The following is a 13,331-nucleotide window of genomic DNA, read 5'->3' on the forward strand; positions in this document are numbered from 1 at the left end:
CTCTCTCCAGCCTAAGGGGAAGTCTTGCCTGCCTGCTTCAGAGCAAAGTTCCAAGACACTCAGTTCTCCCTAGGTGGGGTGCTAGGATGCCCCTCATCTGTCCCCGCTGATACCTTTCAAGAAGACTCGCTGACTGGCAGCCAAATCAACTACAGTGGGCCCACATTTGAGCAGCCCCTTGCTAGGCAGAGGTCAGGGCTTACAGGGTTCCCTTGGCCGAGTCTAAAGGTCCCATCCTACAGCATTCCCAGGAGCCCCCTGGTCAAACCCAAAGCCTATATCCTACAGCATTCCCAGAACCTCTCTGGCCATACTGAATGTCCCAGCCCTTTGGCACTCCCAGGTGCCTTCTGGCTGAGCCCAAAGCCCACGTCTTACAACATTCCTAGAAGCCCCCTGGCCATGCCAAATGGCCCTTCCCTATGACACTCCCAGGGGCCCCCGGCCGAGCCCAGAGCCCATGCCTTACAGTACTCACAGGGGTATCCTTTGCAGAGCACTTCGATGGGGGTAGACATCTTCTTCTCACTGATGCGCTCATACTTCTGGCGCTTGGTGGCAGCCTTCAGCCCCTGCCAGGGCAACGAGCCCAGGTTGAAGTACATGAGTACGTAACCCAGGCTCTCCAGGTCATCCCGGCGGCTTTGCTCTGTGGAGATGAGGGAGAGGGACGGGGAGAGAGTCAGGCACCGGCTAACGTGGAAAGAGGGCCGGGCAGGAGGAGCGTTGTGGATGGAAAACCAACTTCTTCAGGGTTTCCCGTTCCCTGGGTGACCCTCACTCTCTACAGTCAGCAAAGATTCCCTCCATCTCTCCAGAACCTCCCGCCTCTTCCCACTTGACCTCAGCAATGGCAACATCTCCCTTTCGGAGCCCCAAGAGCATCATGGGACAATGGACACGTGGCCATGGGGACTTAGTCAAGGCTCACCTGCCCCAAATCGGCCACCGCAATGGCCAAGGAACAAACATAGAGGCCTTTGACTCTGGTTAGAGAATCAGTTCCTTGAGAGCAGGGATCATACCTACGAACGTACTGCCCTCTCCCAAGTGCTCAGTACAGTGCTCCGCTCAAAGCAAGCACTCAATAAATGCTACCGATTGACTGGATTTTAACTTAGCACAGATAGACAGTTTTCTGAAATAGCTGGGAAAGGGGCTAATTAGCTGGTTCAGTTTAACAAACGCTCGGATAGCTAAGCCAAACTGAAGTCGACAAACGATTGGATTTGACTAATTGAACTTTTTTTCCCTGGTCATCTGAACTTGCTTCAGTTTGGATAATTAGCTCTCCACTGCTAAATGCTTATTATGCACAGGTTATGCACCTGAAAGGGGCTGGAGAGAGTTGTTCTATCCACAGGGCTGAGATAGAGATGGGGAGTCTACTGGATACGTAACCGGAAGAGACTAAAACTATTTGGGGAAAAGGAAAAGTGCAATCGGATCTTGGCTCATTCCAAAACAGTTTGGGAAAAGATTCAAAGCCTCTTTAAACTGCAACACTTGAGACAGGGATACAACAAGACTGCAGGGGGGAAAAGGATGCATTTTGGGGAAAAAACAATGGCCAGAATGTGCAGGAGTGTAGATACCCTGGTTTAAAATAGACAGCATTCTACATTTGCCACTCAGCACAGACAGCAACCAAGTATATGAATCAGGGCACACTTCAAAGCAGCTTCGGGCCTGGATCCGGGGGATCCTATCACCGAGGTGAAAGGTGAATGAGCCTGGCTGGGGGGAGCAGAGGGAAGGGGGACTGCCAAGATGCTGCCCACCCCAGCAGCTCAATGGCCAAGTAGAATCACGTCCAGGGTCCAGCGTTCCCCTCTAGACTGTAAGCTCACTGTGGTCAGGGAATGTGTCTCCCAACTCTGTTGTACTGTACTCCTCTAAGTGCTTAATACAGTGGTTTACACACAGTAAGCACTCACTAAATACGACTGATTAAGTTCGTTGTGGGCGGGGAACGTGTCTACTATTATATTGTACTCTCCCAAGTGCTTAGTATAGTGCTCTGCACACAGTAAGTGCTCAATAATGCAGCAGGAGCCCTGCCATTCAAAATCCAGGGACATGGGCTAGTGGAATATAGAACCAGCTGAACCAAGGAGCCTCAGGAGAAAAGAAGCTCATGTCCCTGCCACAGTGTGCAGTGTGGCCTAATGGAAAGAGCACGGACCCAGAGTCAGAAGACCTGGGTTCTGATCCCAGCAGGCCATTTCACTTCTTGCTGCCTCCATTTCCTCCTCTTTAAAATGGGGATTCAATACCCATTCTCCCTCCTACTTAGATTGTGAGCCCAAATCCCACCCAATGAAGCTGGGAAGGTTCAATTCCAGAGCCACCCAGGGGGTCCTCAGCAAGCCGGCTGGGGGAGCCTTTTACCGATGCCCAGGTGGGTGTTGATGGAGGCATAGCGGGCGGTGCCCGTCAGGTTCTTGTTTTCCCGGTAGGGGATGTGCTGGTGGGTACGGGCGTCCCGGTACTTCTTGGCCAAGCCGAAGTCGATGATGTACACCAGGTTCCCCTTCTTGCCCAGGCCCATGAGGAAGTTGTCCGGCTTCACATCCCGGTGGATAAAGTTTTTGGAGTGGATGTACTCAATGCGACTGATCTGCAGGGGGAGAGAATCAATGGCCTGAGCCCCCTGGGACACGAGGGAGAGGCAAATGCCCCCTGGGGGGTGCTGGCCACAGACAGCCCGTCCCGGGGGGCCTATGGGAACTCAAATGGGCCTCGCAGAGCAATGATGAGTGTGAGGGTCTGCCTTTACCTCCCGCTCCCCACCGTCAATGCCAGCCTCTCAGCGTCGTCCTGCTCACAGTCCCTAAGCATCCTCTCCACACAACGGCCCGTCCCTCTCAACTCCAGCACACCTGGAGTATGCCCCTACTCCCTGACCGGGGGCAACTAAAGAAAGAAGCCCTCTGATACGCTCCCCCCTTCACCCCCAAGTCCCACAGCATTTACACTCTGACACTTCCCCTCGCTGTACATTATTTCCACGTTTGTCTCTCCCTCTACCCTGGAAGCTCCTTGAGGACAGGGATCGTGTCTACCGACTTTGTCGTACTGTCCTCTCTCAAGTGCTCAGACAGCGCTCTGACCAGAGTAGGCGCTCACTGAATTCCATCGATTGACCGATTGACTGATTCGGAGGGGGTGCTAAGGAGAAAGCACAGAGCTCACCATCTGATCGGCCAAGAGGAGGACTGTCTTTAGGCTGAACTTGCGGGAGCAGAAGTTAAAGAGATCCTCCAGGCTGGGACCCAGGAGTTCCATGACCATGACATTGTAGTCTCCTTCGGCTCCACACCACTTGATGGAGGGAATGCCCACTGTGGAGAGGGAGAGAAGTCATCAGGACATTGGTGGATGGGAGGAAGGCAAGGTCCGTGCCCTTTCCCTTGTGACTGGAAGACTCGCCCACCCCGAGCAGGACCCCATTATCCCCACCCAACTCCGACAGGTGGGGTTCTGGGCCCCTTGGGCTGAGCTTTTGAGGGGGGCGTCTCCTCAGGGGCACTCACCTCCTCCCTGCATCATCTTGTAGAACTTGCTCTCGATGTGCAGCTGGGGGTGTTTGGTTTTAACGCACTCCAGTTTGATGGCCACCTCCTCTCCGGAGGCAATATTGGCACCTGCGGAGGGAGACAAGACGTGAAGCCCCCTGGGTTCGTGGAGAGAACTTCTGCTCCTCACCCCCAGTGCCAGGCGGTGCTACCTGGTGGAATGAGGAGAAACTCCAGGCTCCCTCTCCCTCATAGGGCCCACCACCACAGGCCCTGAATCAATTCCTAGCAATTTATAACTCCTAATCCCACCCAGCCAGTAGCCTTGTACTTGGCCTAAATGATCTTCCACAGTCCTTGTTGGGGTTGGGAGCTATAACTCTCCCTCTTGAGAGACCCCAAGCAGCTAGCATCCTTGGGATTCCTCTTCCATGTCCTTTCCTCCAACCAGCTCCAGCTTCCTTACATAAAGTGGCTCACCCACGGCTTATGCCAGGCGGCTAGTAGTGTCAAATTCACACATTTTACTCTATGGGTTCTCTGGGAAGAAGGAGGGCTAGAAAACTGAAAGTTTGTTGGGTGGTACTTTTTTTGGCTTTACATTTGACGGTGTCCAAGAATCTTAGCTCTAATCCTGGCTCTGCCACTTTTCTGCCATGTGAACTTGGGTAAGTAATATTACTTTTCTGTGTTTTAGTTACCTCATCTGTAAAATGGGGATTAATACTGTGATCCCCATGTGGGACATGGACTGTGTCCAACCTGATTTCCTTGTATCTAACCCAGAGCTCAGAAGAGTGGCGAGCACACAGTAAGTGCTTAACAAATACCATCTAAAATAAGAAAAAAAAAAGGCCAACGCTAATTCAGGCCAATGGGCTACCTGACTCAGGATCTGGTCTCCAACCCTAAAGCTTGGAGGCCCAGAGTGATGGTGGTCTCCATGGTTAATGGACACATTTCCAACAACCACTCTCCCCCATGGTTCTTGAATCTATTTAAAAACCCTTCTTGACTCTTCCAGAATCCTTCTCTTGGCCCTCTAATTTCCTACTACGCTCTCCAATCCATGAGTTTCTCTAAATCCTATGGATATTTTCAACCTCAACTTCCTGAGGAAATGAATTCCTTAGGTTCCCCACCTGCTGTGGGAAGAGTTTCCTTTTGTTTGGATAGACGGCATTCAAGTGTCAATAGGCATCCTGCTGTGCAGCAACCCCACCAATCACACCCTTGCTGAATCTGTCTGTAGACCCACCCAAATCAATCCCCTCTGAAAAAAAGGGGCGCTTACTTGCAAATCTCAGCTCTTTTCCTTTTCTTCCACACCCTTCTGGGTCATCATGACTTGACTCCTTTATTCACCACCCACCCCCAGCCCCACAGCTCTTCTGTACACATCCGTAATTTATCTATTTATATTACTGTTTGACTTCCCTGTTAGACTCCCAGCTTGTTATAGGCAGGAAATGTGTGTTATACTATACTCTCCCAAGCGCTTAGTACAGTGTTCTGAACACACTAAATGCTCAATAGATACGACTGACTGACCGACTGTCCCCACTCAGCTCTACCAGAACGCAGCTGCTAGAATTAGGGACCCGGGATCCGAAACTCTGAGCCCATCTGGATCCAGCATGACGTGATGGCGAAAGCCACGGCTCCGGCAGGCACAAGTGTACCTGTGTGTGCCATTTGACGCAGAGGGCCCTTAACGTCGGGGTTCTACAAGCAGCGTGGCCAAGCGGATAGCGCACGGGCCTGGGAGTCAGAAGGCCCTGGATTTTAATCCTGACTCTACCACTTATCTGCTGTGTGACCTTGGACAAGTCGCTTCGCTTTTCTGTGCCTCAGTTCCCTCATCTGCCAAACGGGCCTTGACAAGCTGGTATCTACCTCAATGCTTAGTACAGTACCAGGCACATAGTAAACACATAACAAATACCATTGAAAAAAAACCCAACCACTATGTGTTAGGAGGAATAGTGGCAGAGAGCACGGTGGAGGGACAGGCGTATATGTGGGGGGTCGAGTGAATTGCACAGGCAAGTTGGGACCCTGGACAGGCAGAGCAGGGATGGGGAAGACAAGTTGAGCATTAACAGTACTAACTACTGAGTGCTGTACCAGGCACCTGGGAAGTACAGAATAAAGAAGTGACATATTCCCTGCCCACGGGGAGCTTCCCCTCAGACAACGCAGAGCAGCAGCGGAGCGGGTAGAGGAGCGACTTATAAGCCTGTTCTAAAACCCAGGAACTAACTAGTCGGCAGCTGGGAGAATCTTGAGAGAGGCAAAGCAGACTCTGGGACATCAAACCAAACGGGATGGGTGGATTACTGGAGATCTGGATGTTTGCCCATTTGATTTCGGTATTTTTCTGTAGGGGTGCCTATTCGCTTAGCTGTTTGATCTTAATGTGTTTGCACTGTTTCCTGCTTTATCCAGGACTGGGGAAGGCAGAGAAAACAAATGACTCAGGGCCAACCATTCTGGCTTGGAGTTCAAACCGTGCCCTCTTAGAACACGGCTAGAGTTGTGGTGGCTTGGGCCTAGAGGAGCCTGAGGCCTATTCCCTCTCAGCAGTGCTGTCTTTTTTGAGGACTGTTGTATTGCTAAGCCATTAGTATGTGTCAAGCACTGTTCTAAGCACTGGGTCCCACATAGGGCTCATGATCTAAGTCAGAAGTAGAACAGATATTAAAGGCCCATTTTGCAGATGAGGGAACTGAGGCACAGAAAAGTGAAGCGACTTGTCCAAGGTCACACAGCAGACAAGCGGCAGAGCCAGGATTAGAACCCGGGTCCTCTGACTCCCAGGCCCATAGGGTCACCTGTCGTGTTCCCCATCCCGGCCCCCCAGACTGTGGAATTGCCTGGAGGGGAGGGGAAGGAAGACTGAGGATCCAAAACAAACAACTGCCTTTTCTGGTGGGATGTGGGGTGAGCAGGACCCTATCTCCTCCTTTCTGAGGTGGGAGGGGTGAGCTGGGAGCCCGATAACTGGTTGTGGCTGCTCTCACTAAAACACTGTTTTCTGGTAAATAGTTATTTTGAATGAAGTTACCCTCTAGACCGTAAGGTCACTGTACCCAAGGAAAAAGTCTACCAACCCTGTTGTATTATACTCTTCCAAGCATTTAGTGTACATTGTACCCTGCACACTGTAAGCCCTCCACAAATACCACTGATTGACTGATTATCCTGGTTATCCTTTCTCTCATCAGTCTAGTCAGGACACCCTCTGGGAGCCAAATCAAGCATTTATTGAGTATTTACTGTATGCAGAGCACTGTATTTAGCACTTGGGAGAGTAAGATACAGTGACCAAGTCTTAATCTTGTATGTTGTCCCAGTGCCCAGTGCCTAATATAGAACTCTGCACAGAGCAGGTACTTGATAAATACCATTCCTCCTCCTCTTCCTCCGTGCAGGACCCAGAACCGCTGTGAATTCACTATTAAGTGTCAAAGCCAGAAAGCTTCTCTCCCTTCCCTCGCTCCAGGGCCAGGGTCCAGGTGATAAAAGCAATAATAATGATGGTACTAGTTAAGCGCTTACTATGTGCCAAGCACTGTTCTAAGCTCCAGGGGAAGATACAAGGTAATCAGGTTGGACCCAGTCCTTGTCCCACATGGGGCTCACACTCTTAATCCCCATTTTACAGATGAGGGAACTGAGGCCCAGAAAAGTTAAGTGACTTGCTCAGCATTACACAACAGACGTGGTGGAGCCCGATTAGAACCCAGGTGCTTTTGCCTGCCAGGTCCGTGCTGTATCCAGTAAGCCACACTGCTTCAGTGACCCCCTGTTCAATCCCTCTGGGAGCATGCACTGTCCCATCCAAGGAGGATCCATTTCAGCGACAGGACAGGAGCTGGGGGTGTCACCTCTTCTTCCTTCTTCCCGGCCCCCTTCCATGCCTCCCCCAAGAATCTGTGCCCAGGATGACTCTCAGATGCCTCCCCAGGTAGGCAAGCATGGAACATCCCCTTCTGCTAAAAGTGGGGACTGGAGAGGCCCTAAAGAGGGAAGAGGCTCCTGTCTCTACTTTCCTGTTCGGAGACACAGCTTTGGCGACTTCCAGAGCAGAGAAAGCAGCCAAGTCAGATGTTCCATTCATTCACTCATTCTGTGCTATTTATTGAGTGCTTACTTTGGGTTAGGCAATGTGCTTAGCCGTTGGGAGGGAACAACAGGAGGAAGACATACGTTCCCCTGCCTTTAAGGGGCTTCCAAATGATTAGACGAGTCAGACACACACGATTTCCAAAAAGCAAAAGCCAGAGGGATAAAGAGCCGGGGGGGGATAGAGCCGGAAGCAGCATGAACACAGCAGGGTGGAACAGCTGAACAAATAATAGCAGGTACAGATAAATTCAGAAATCAAATGTGTAAGTGTGCATATGTCAGATAGAGCGATATCGATTCCAGAGAGTGACCTTCTCCCGTCGAGGTCGGTCCTGCACACCCTGGGGGCCCCCGGAACTTAGATGTCCCCCAGGATCAGGAAACACGAGATACTGCCCAACAGGCTGGGCTGGGATTTACAGGCTCCCCCCAGCCCTTGCAACGCTGGAGAAGCAGCGTGGCTCAGTGGAAAGAGCATGGGCTTTGGAGTCAGGGCTCATGAGTTCGAATCCCAGCTCTGCCACTTGTCGGCTGTGTGACTGTGGGCAAGTCACTTAACTTCTCTGTGCCTCAGTTCCCTCATCTGTAAAATGGGGATTAAGACTGTGAGCCCCATGTGGGACAACCTGATTCCCCTATGTCTACCCAAGCGCTTAGAACAGTGCTCGGCACATAGTAAGCGCTTAACAAATACCAACATTATTATTATTATTAACGCTCGGCTCTTCCCCATCGAGTCGGCTCTGCTCCGCTCTGCTGTCGTGGCTTCCAAAGAGGCTCGGGGGGTGGCCCAGGTCAGTGGGGCGGCCCACCCTGGCTTCCCACGGGGTGATCCTCGGGAGCCCACCTGGTGATCTGACAGCCCTGGGCTGCCCATTCAGGCTTCGCTTCTGATTTGGATCAGGGATGTTTCCCAAGTTGCAGGGTAGGAGGCTCCCAGTAAAGTAGGAGGGCAAACAGGTACTGAATGCCCATTTTGTAGATGAGGAAACTGAGGCCTAGAGAAGTTAAGTAACTTGACCAAAGTCAATCAGCAGAGAAGTGGCCGAGCAGAATTAGAAGCAAGGTCCTCTGACTCCCAGGTCCATGATCTTGCCATTAGGTGACACTGGACTGAATGTAGCTATCTCCCTCTGTGCCATGGGGCAGGGGGTAGGCCCTGCACAACTCAAGCCCATGGGGACCACATGAACAAGCAGGCATCAGGACACAGACAGAAGAAAGAACAACTGCTGTGTCCCCCTTTCCCAAGTGGAGAAAGTAGCCCCGATCATTAAATAATAACAATAATAATAATACAGTATTTGTTAAGCTCTTACTATGCATCAAGCACTGTTCTAAGTGCTGGGGGAAATACAGGCTTATCAGGTTGGACACAGTCCATGCCCCACACGTGGGGCTCAGAGCATTAATCCCCATTTTACAGATGAGCTGAGGCACCGTGAAATTAAGTGACTTGCCCAAGGTCACACAACCGACAAACAGTGGAGTCGGCATTAGAACCCAGGTCTTTCTGACTCCAGGCCCATGCTGGACAGCTCACTGTCATATTTTGGAAGGCAGCTGAACCAACAATCGCCCAATCAATAGGCAGCCTCCCAGAAAAGCCGAAGATACTGAGAGGCCACCAACCCACACAACCACCTGTGCTGGACAACTCTAATCTCCTTCTCGGTAAGGGAGCGGCCTTGTAGTCCCACACAGGGCAACAGGTGAAATCTAGCCAGGCTTCAGATCCTGCCCTTCATGACATCCTCTCTGACAAGCTGGGCGGCTGCGTGACTCAGCGGGACATGCGCAGGACCCAGACACCGGGGTTCTAGGCCCAGCTCGGCCAATGGCCTGCTGTATGAACTAAATCAAGTCACTTTACCCCTCTGGGCCTCAGTTTCCTCATAGATAGACTGGGGGTCCCATGGGTACGAGGGGTTTGTGTCTAATCCAATAAACGTGGATCTACCCCAGGGCTTAGCATATAAGTGCTTAATAAAATTTCATAATTATTATTATTATTAGGTGGGGGCATATTGGCTCGAGGATCATACCCAAAGGGGGTATATCTTTGGATCGGACCAATTGTGGGGTGCACTGTGGAGGAGAATTCAGGGTCTGGTTTGAATCTAGGACTTTGGATGACTCAGGTGAAGGGATTGAAAGTTTGCCCCTCAAATTTCAACTGGTCCATCAATGGTATTGACTGAGCGCTTATTCTGTGCAGAGCAAATCAGTGGTATTTATCAAGCGCTTATTATATGCAGAGCACTGGACTAAGCACTTGGGAAAGGACAATACAATAAGAGTAGGAAGACACAATCCCTGCCCTTTAAGTAGCTTACAGTCTAGAGGGAGCACTGTACTAAATGCTAGGGAGAGTACAACAGAGCAAGCTCTAGACCGAGCAGGGCGACGAACCTGCTGGAAGCAAGTGAGGAATTCAAAGTGACTTGGACAAGGTAAAATAGTCTTGCAAAGGCAGGATGAAATTCAAAGGGAGAAAAGTGCAGTGTCCCACACTCGGGACTAAACACCACAAACAGGTTGGGGAGAGACCAGTCGCAGACAGGCTCAGTGGAGGAAAAAGATCCGGGGGTCAGAGCTGACCGGAAGCTGAAATCTACTCAGCCATGTAAAGTTGAAAAATAGCCAGCATGGCCCCAGGACGAATCGAGAAGAGTTCGATGCAAGAGGCGCAGTAATTAATAGAAAACCACATTCGGTTTTGGTCACCGTACTTTAAAGACAGTGTAGAAGTACTGGAGGGTTTTTTTATGGTATTTGTTAGGGACTTACTATGTGCCAGGTACTGTTCTAAGCACTGGAATAGATACAAATTATTCAGGTTGGACGCCGTCCCTGTCCCACATAGTGCTCACAGTCTTAATCCCCATTTTACAGATGAGGTTACTGAGACACAGAGAAGTGAAGTGATTTGCCCAAGGTCACACAAAAGACAAATAACGGATGTGGATTAGAGTTGAGAGCATATTAGAGTCCTTCTGCCTCCCAGGCCTACGCTCTAACCACTAGGCCACGTTGCTTCATGCAGTTGGTTCAGGGGAGACCAACAAAATAGCTAAAGGGAAAGAAAATGGGACCTATGGGAGAAAACGTCAAGGTGCTCGGATTTTTTAATTTGGAAAAGAGAAGGGTTTCATGGGGAGAAAGCTGACTTGTTCTCATCTGCTGAGGCTTCACCAAGGGCGACTGGGCTTCCATTAAAGCATTAGTGGGCTTTATCGGGTGCAAGGAAGAACTTTCTCCTGACCACCGGGGAAAGAAAACAGTGGAATCGGCAACCACGGGAGGGTGTCGAGTTTTCTTCCCTGGATCTCGGAGGAGAGAAGACTTCCAATCTGTGCTGTACTGCTAGATCGCTCACCTGCCTGGAGGCAGGGGGCTGGGCCAGATGACCCCTCAGAGGCTTTTCTGGTTCTGGGAAGCCACAGTTTTCTACTACTGATCCCTTTCCCATCAGGCCAAAGGGAGGATCACCTTCCTGTGGGAGGCCCCTTGGCAGGGGACCATAGCGGATGATGCCGTGCTTTATTTATGCTTTCCCACTGCTCTTCCCAGAGCCTAGCAGATCCCATCGGGAGCCCTCGCTGTGCTCGGGAATCCCACGTGACGTAGACCCTCTCCCACAAGTAGACATCGGCAGGGGCGCTTCTGGGTAAAATTAGCCCCACCCACTCCAGTTTCAGCCCCGGCCCAACAGGAGCAAGACTGAGAGTCAAGTCTTCCAGACTATCATCTCGGTATGAGCAGAGAATGCCTCTGATAATTCTCTTGCACTGTACTCTCCCAAGTGCTTAGTACAGTGCTCTGCACCTAGTTAGCACTCCATAAACTCCACCGTTTGATCGACTGATTGAAAGAGTCGTGATTGGCCCTAGTGGCTTCTCGAACCTACAGCCCCAGAAACCCTATCTCAGACTCAGATTACTCTCGGAGTCATGTGTCTGGAATCCAAAGAGCCGAGCGTACTCGGAGTCTGGTACACTTCTGGGAAGTGAAGGGACGGAAGTCACCTTTGGGACACCCCCGGGTAGTGGCCTGTCCCAAGACCTGGCTCTGGCTGCCAAAGTATGAGCGCTTCTATCTCTGCCCTGAGAGATACAGGGTCCCTTCCTCGACACCCCTCAGTGAACCCTCATCCCTGACCGCCCCCATCCCCTTCTGCCTCCCCGTCCTCTCAACCCTGTAGCCTGGACCACGGGATCCTGAATACCCCATTTCCTGAGGTGGGTGAGGGTAGGTGGAGTCCAAGGGCCATGTGGGTCCAAAACCAAGCAGCAGCATGGTCTAGTGGATACAACCCAGACCTGGGAGTCAGAAAGACCAGGTCCTAATCCTGGCTCCGCCACTTCTCTGCTGTGAGACAAGCAAGCAAGTCTCTTAGATTCTCTGTGCTGCAGTTCCCTCATTTGTAAAATGGGGATTAAAACTGGGAGCCCCATATGGGATATGGTCTGTGATCAACCTGATTAGCTTGTATCCTTCCCAGCGCTTAGTACAGTGCCTGGCACTTGGTAAGTGCTTAACAAATACCATTAAAAGAACAAACAAACAAAATGCCAGTCGCCTGCACCAGCCTGCCTCAGTGCCCACACCACCCACCACATTCCAGAAGCCCCATTCCCTGCCTTCAAAACACTTCAAGCACCGAGGAAAGGACAGCCTTTGTAACTGAGGAAAATTAACCTGGATCTTCGAGAGTGGGGGGAGAGAGAGAGAGAGAGAGAGAGTGTCCCCTCTCCTAAAACCTCTTTATTCACTTAACATTAACATTATAATCTTGGTTTGTGGACCCTGCTTTTATGCTTACTTCTTAATCTCTCAACTCCACAGCCTAATCCCCCCACTCAACTCCCACTTTAGCACTTTCCCTGTCACCTAAGCACTTGTTTACTCACACCTTCCCTTGCCCCTCTAGCTGTATCTTTAATGTCCATCTCCCCTGCTAGACTGTCAGATCCTTGATAGGGATCCTGTCTAACTCTACTGTCCTCTCCTACAGGGTTAGTACAGTGCTCTACGCAGAGTGAGGGCTTAATAAATGCTATTGCCTGATTGATTATTGGAAGTCCCTGCTGGACAGGGATCGAGTCCTATCTAATTATACTGTATCTACCTCAGGGCTCAGAACATAGTAAGCACTTAATAAATACCAAGACTAACCTACTTCACGAAGGACACCCAGGTGAAGCGGATTACGGAATAGCCCTCCCCAGGTGCCCCAAGATTCAAAATGCCCCAGCAAGGTTGGCGGTGGTGCACTAGCAGGCAACTGGGAGCAAGGTGAGAGGGAAATGGGAGAAGGGGAGCGACCAAGAAGAGGCAGCAGGGAGAGGGGTAAAGGGGCAGAGACCAAAGGTGGGTGAAGTTAAGTCTCGGATTCCCAAAGCAGCAGCAGAAAGCATTCATTCAATCAACTGTACTTATTGGGCACTGACTGTGTGCAGAGCACTGTGCTAAGCACTTGGAAGAGTATAACAATAAGCAGACACATTCCCTGCCCACAAGGAGATTTTGAAGACGGGAGGCCTGAAGCTGCCTTCTCACCTGGGAGAACTGGGGGCTCCCTTCAGGCTGATGCGAGCCACAGGTAAAGCAGGGAGGGAGGATAATTTTGGGGCCCCAAAAAAGAGTGTGACCTCTACCAGGGGAGGAGCCCATTCCAGG

General features: G+C 51.0%; 1 protein-coding gene across 5 annotated transcripts in view; it reads right to left on the reverse strand.

The window, feature by feature from the left end:
* The window catches only part of LOC100090166 (casein kinase I), a 49,023-nt gene that overhangs the window by 14,036 nt on the left and 21,656 nt on the right, over window positions 1–13,331 (reverse strand). For all 5 annotated transcript variants that reach the window (XM_029079194.1, XM_029079196.2, XM_029079193.1 and 2 more), the window contains exons 3-6: window positions 3,537–3,647; window positions 3,196–3,344; window positions 2,392–2,620; window positions 479–649 (exon numbers count right to left, since the gene is read on the reverse strand). In XM_029079194.1, coding sequence (XP_028935027.1) covers window positions 479–649; window positions 2,392–2,620; window positions 3,196–3,344; window positions 3,537–3,647 — 660 coding nt within the window. The remainder of the gene's footprint in view (window positions 1–478; window positions 650–2,391; window positions 2,621–3,195; window positions 3,345–3,536; window positions 3,648–13,331) is intronic.

Source organism: Ornithorhynchus anatinus, chromosome 14, assembly GCF_004115215.2.
Source record: "Ornithorhynchus anatinus isolate Pmale09 chromosome 14, mOrnAna1.pri.v4, whole genome shotgun sequence".
Classification (NCBI taxonomy): domain Eukaryota; kingdom Metazoa; phylum Chordata; class Mammalia; order Monotremata; family Ornithorhynchidae; genus Ornithorhynchus; species Ornithorhynchus anatinus.